Genomic DNA, 5,352 nt, shown 5'->3' on the forward strand with positions numbered 1-5,352 from the left:
TCGGATTTGCATCTGTCCATGATTTCACAAGTATCGTCGATCTACCACAGTAGTTGCAAATTGGACCAGTAATTTGTATTTGCGAATTTGTATCAGAAACTGACCCAAAAATTTGACTCATCATTCTCTAGCTGATGGTGCTTGGTTAAGAAGAGGAGTATCATAAAATGGTCATACGAGTAAATGATAGTTAAGTACTAGTCTTTAATAATGTCGACTTGAACACGTGGGATAATCCCTAAAAATATTACAGAGACAAATTATTGCTACGAAAATTCTAGATGACTTCACGATGAAGGTAACTTCTACTCGCCGTCTTCAGCAACCTGAACAAATAATTGTTAGTGTAACCGACGATCATGTACAAAACGTTAAAAATGTATCAAGTGGGATTGTTACTTACACAATGAGGTCGAGTATGTCCAGGCTGTCTGCATTTTGAACAAGCATATTGCTTATGAGACTTCCTCGGCTTGCTCCCCTTTTTACGTGACAGTTCTAGCCATGTTAGCCAACGAGACTTCTTTTGCCTACCAGGCTTCCGCTTTGGTATGGGAGGTATACATCGGATATCTGGCTCAATTGGATCGTGCTCGACATTGGGCATGATGTTAGCCGCGTACGACACATAGACATAATCTTTTCTATAGTAAGCTTTGACTACGGTAAACATATGCCATCCGCTTGACTTGGCAGCCTTAATTGCATGTGAACATGGTATTTTCTCAACATTAAACACCCCGCATGAACAAGATTTTGCTTCTAAGTCAACCAAGCAGCCACGTTGCCCACCCCTAACGTAGAAACGCCAACCATCAATGCGTTTTACCGTCATCATATCTGCGTAATGCTCCCTTACGACCAATAAGAACTCAACACCCCAGCTAAAAGTGGTTGTCAGACTAAGTGCATCCTCTCGTCTTTTCCAATACCACCTACCTAACTTTTTTGTAATAAACTCAATGAGATATGTGATGGGATAACCTTTGGCTTTCTTTAGCATGGAGTTGATAGATTCCGCAATGTAGCTATTCTTGATGTTGTATCAATCTCCTGGACAGTAAACCCGAGACCATAAAGCTGGATCTGCCTCATTCAAGTACGCTATAAGGGCCGGATTATGTTAGTAAGGGAAGCCATGTAGCGGTTGTAATCATCATGCGTATGCGCATATGCTGCCCCTTTCACCAAGTACATCAGTTGCTTCCCATGGAAATTAGAAATTATATTTTGTTGGAGATGGTAGTAACATATCCCTCGTGTTGCCCATGGCATAACATTGCGACATGCTTTAGCTATTGAACTGTACCTATCCAAAACTACTACCAATGGATATTCATCCGAGATACACTCACTTAATTTGGTGAAAAACCAATTCCAAGAAGCATCACACTCCGAGTTGACAATTCTAAAAGCCAACAGAAATATCTGAAAGTTACCATCCTGTACGCAAGCGACTAGCAATACACCTTCATACTTTCCGGTGAAATGGATCAACCACAATAACCCGCGTCACGTAATTGAAACCACGGATTGAAGCATCGAAAGATAGGAAAAGGTACTTAAACCTATGCTTGTCATCAACAACAAGGTCAACGACACTTCCCGGGTTTGACTGCTCTATTTTTCTAAGAAAATAAGGCAACTTCACATATCCAGATTCGGCGTTTCCTCTCACATATTCCTAGGCATATTGTAAAGCCCTGTACAAAGTTGTGTAATCCAATTTCATGCTGAACATTGTCTTCATTGAATCTTCGATATGGTGTGGGACAACACCATCTACTATTCCTACCCGGTCTACAAAAAGCATCCCAATATATTTGGAGGTGCAACGCTTACGGTGAGCTACACGGTCCACAAAAGAACATGTATGCACGTTCAGATATTTGGTGACCCAAAAAGTGGTTGGATCATTCTTCACAGTGGCCACAACCCTCCACGTGCATCCTAGCACATAGCATATTGCCACCAACCAAGACTTTGTGGACTTCTTAATTTTGAAAGAGAATTTTAATATAATAGCGGTCAAACACACCTCTGTTATGACATCATGTTTGCATGGAAAGCATTGACCTACATTCAGTTGGTCTATACAAAGATTATTTAACTGTCCATGAATACCACCAACAAACAGTTTCCCTTTTTCAGCATCTACATCCAGGTGATATCTGATGTTCATATATTTTACCTTGTTTTCGCTTAGTTTATTCACATCTTTTGCATCTTTTGTTATCCATTTTGACTATTATTGCATAGCTTTAGGACTAATCTTGTATTAGAGCATAGTTGCATTGCATTTGCATCTTTTCATGCATAAACAGGTGATTTTGGAGCTCAAAGAGCATGGAAGCAATGATGAGGAGAAGTGAAGCAATCATGAAGGAAAAGCAAGAGAGTTAAGGCTGAAACAACAAGGTCCGGAGTCCCACTTGACAGCCAACTCGACCAGACACTCGACCGAGTGGAGGATGCACGGGAGAAGCCAACTCGACCAGCCACTCGACCAAGCACTTGGTCGAGTTGACCGAGCCATTGACTATTTTGTCTTTTAGTATTTTTAGGGCTTCCACCTCCTCTCCTATAAAAAGTCTTGTACCTGCAGCCACCAAAAGAGTCCAGCTTTTTAGATATTCTCTAAACCTAGTTTTTACCCTTTTGGGAATTATTCCTTTTGCACTTTTATTTTTCTTAGATCTTGTACTTGTTTTTAAGGAGAAAAGACTAAATTCTTCAATATTGTTGGTTTCATAACTTTCTTAATATTGAGAATTCGAGTTTGATTCTTTCTCCAATATTGTAGATCTTTGTTTCATCTTTCTAATGATGCAAGTTTCGTATTTTTCTGGGTTTTTGACTTTGTTCATCATGTGTTCTTGTGAGTAGTTCTCTAGGATCTTGAGGATGGGTTAGGCTGGATTGATCTTGTGGTTTGTTTGATTTGGTCAAGCTTGATTGTTGTAGATCTCTTCTAGGCTAGATGTTCTTAATGCTGATCCTATATCTGAGAAGGTAGGGTTTGATTTCAAGCATCTTAGCATCACACCAATGTTTAAGAAGCATAGATAAGGCTAGATCTAGAGCTTACCATTAGGCTTGCTAAGAGATTAGAGGTCTTGTTTGGTATGAGACATATTGCTTAATGCCTGCTTGTGTAGATTCTTTACTATGTGAGAACAAGTCTAGAAATGCATAGGTTTGATTGTTTCTTGCCATGAGAGTGGATTAAACATGTCTTAGAAATATATGTCTAGAGATTAGCTCAAAGTTTGCTTGAGATTTGTTGACCAAGTTAGATAACCTCAATCATTACTCCAGCCCATGAATCCCTCCTCAAGGCCTTCCTTGTTTATTGATTTCTTAGCTTAAATCCTGTTGTTTGATCGTTGTTTGATTCGTTTTGGTATTGCTCTGTTTTTCTTGTGTTTCTCTGTTTTCCGTAATTGTCCAGCTCGACCCTGCACTCAATCTACACTCGATTGAGTGCTTGCTCGAGTTCATCCCCAGAACTTTGGTTTATGATTTGTGTTTGTCCTGTTTCATTTGAGCTGTATTTCTGTTGCATTCACTTAGCTTTCTCTTCATTATTTGCCTTGCATTGATTCAATACTTGCATTACCATAGTTTCTATTTCTGTTTTAGCTTCATAACTGCTATAATCATTCTGTTCCATTTACATTTAGCATCTAGTTCTTGTAGTTTTACTTTCTGCACTTGCATTTTCATCATAGGATTGTTAGTGACAAACATCCTTTACATTTGGCTTGACTTAGTCTCATATGCACATCTTGATTGTTCACAAACACTCAGATTGGATTGACACCTCTTATACTGTAACTGCATAAGGGGAATTGAAACACCTTACCATCCATTCATTCATATCTCACCATTGCATACATTCATCATCCATACCCACAAAACAAGGCTAGTTTCAATTTGGCGCCGTTGCCCATTTGAGTATGTTTTTGTGACATTTAGGATTCATATTAGTCTAAGATTAAGTACGTTTATACACTTGTGAAGTTGCTGCACTCGAATCTTCTGTTGCTGGGTTGTCTTGAGTTTCAGGTACCCACTCGACCATCCACTCGACCGAGCAGTGATCGAGCACCTGATCGAGTCAGAAGCCGTATCTATTTAGACACCACTTCCCAGTCGACTCGACCACTCATTCGAGCCTGCGCTCGACCGTGTATCTGTTCGAGTCAGTACTCGTGTCTGTTGATGCACACAAGGTCCAAGGGGAAAGATAATCTTCAAAGGCCTCTTGACAACATCCACATGCTACAAAAGGGTTTGGGAAATCAGAGAGGAAGAGTAGTTCCACAACAGCAAGCAGTTCCAATCATAATGGAGCAACAAGATCCAGTTCCAAGACCAAGGAACATTGGTGCTGGAGATGCACCCAACACACACAACCAGAGAGCTGGTATTGTGCCTCCCACAGTAGCAAACAACAATTTTGAGATCAAGAGTGGATTGATCTCCATGATTCAAGCCAACAAGTTCCATGGGTTGCCAATGGAGGATCCCCTAGACCACCTTGATGAATTTGATAGAATCTGTGGGCTTACAAAGATTAATGGAGTGAGTGAAGATGGATTCAAGTTGAGGCTCTTCCCATTCTCACTTGGAGACAATGCTCACCTTTGGGAGAAGACTCTTCCTACTGGAGCAATAACCACATGGGATGCTTGCAAGAAGGCTTTCTTGGCAAAATTCTTCTCAAATGCAAGGACTGCTAGATTGAGGAATAAAATTTTTGGGTTTTCTTAAAGGAACAATGAGAGCTTTTGTGAAGCTTGGGAGAGGTTCAAAAGATTTCAGACTCAGTGCCCTCACCATGGCTTCAGCAATGAGTCCCTACTTAGCACATTGTATAGAGGAGTGCTTCCCAAGATCAGGATGCTTCTTGACACAGCTTCTAATGGTAACTTCCTCAACAAGAATGTGGAAGAAAGATGGAAACTAGTTGAGAATCTTGCTCAGTCTGATGGGAATTATAATGAGGACTATGACAGAACCATAAGGTCATCATCCACTGATCAAGAGGAGAAGTACAAGAAGGATTTGAAGATGGTCAATGAGAAGCTTGACAAGATCCTTCTTAGCCAACAAAAGTCTATTCACTTCATTGGTGAAGAAGAGGTTCCAGTTGAAGAGGGGGAGACTGAATTTGCTGAGCTCTGTTATATGCAAAACCAGGGTGGATTCAAAGGCTACAACCAAGGAGGGTTCAAGAACAACAACCTCTCCTATAGAAGCACCAATGTAGCTAATCCACAAGACCAAGTGTATCCACCTCAACAGCCTCAACAGCAACAAAACTATGTCCCCAAACAACAACATCAA

At 40.5% G+C, this 5,352-nt stretch overlaps 1 protein-coding gene across 1 annotated transcript; it reads right to left on the reverse strand.

Moving 5' to 3' along the window:
* Positions 306 to 835, reverse strand: LOC104789464. Its single transcript, XM_010515157.1, has 2 exons — positions 404 to 835; positions 306 to 326 (listed from the first exon to the last, which is right to left on the reverse strand). Exons 1-2 carry the CDS (start codon positions 833 to 835, stop codon positions 306 to 308), a joined length of 453 nt encoding a protein of 150 aa, XP_010513459.1.

This window comes from Camelina sativa, chromosome 5 (genome assembly GCF_000633955.1).
Source record: "Camelina sativa cultivar DH55 chromosome 5, Cs, whole genome shotgun sequence".
In the NCBI taxonomy this organism is placed as follows: domain Eukaryota; kingdom Viridiplantae; phylum Streptophyta; class Magnoliopsida; order Brassicales; family Brassicaceae; genus Camelina; species Camelina sativa.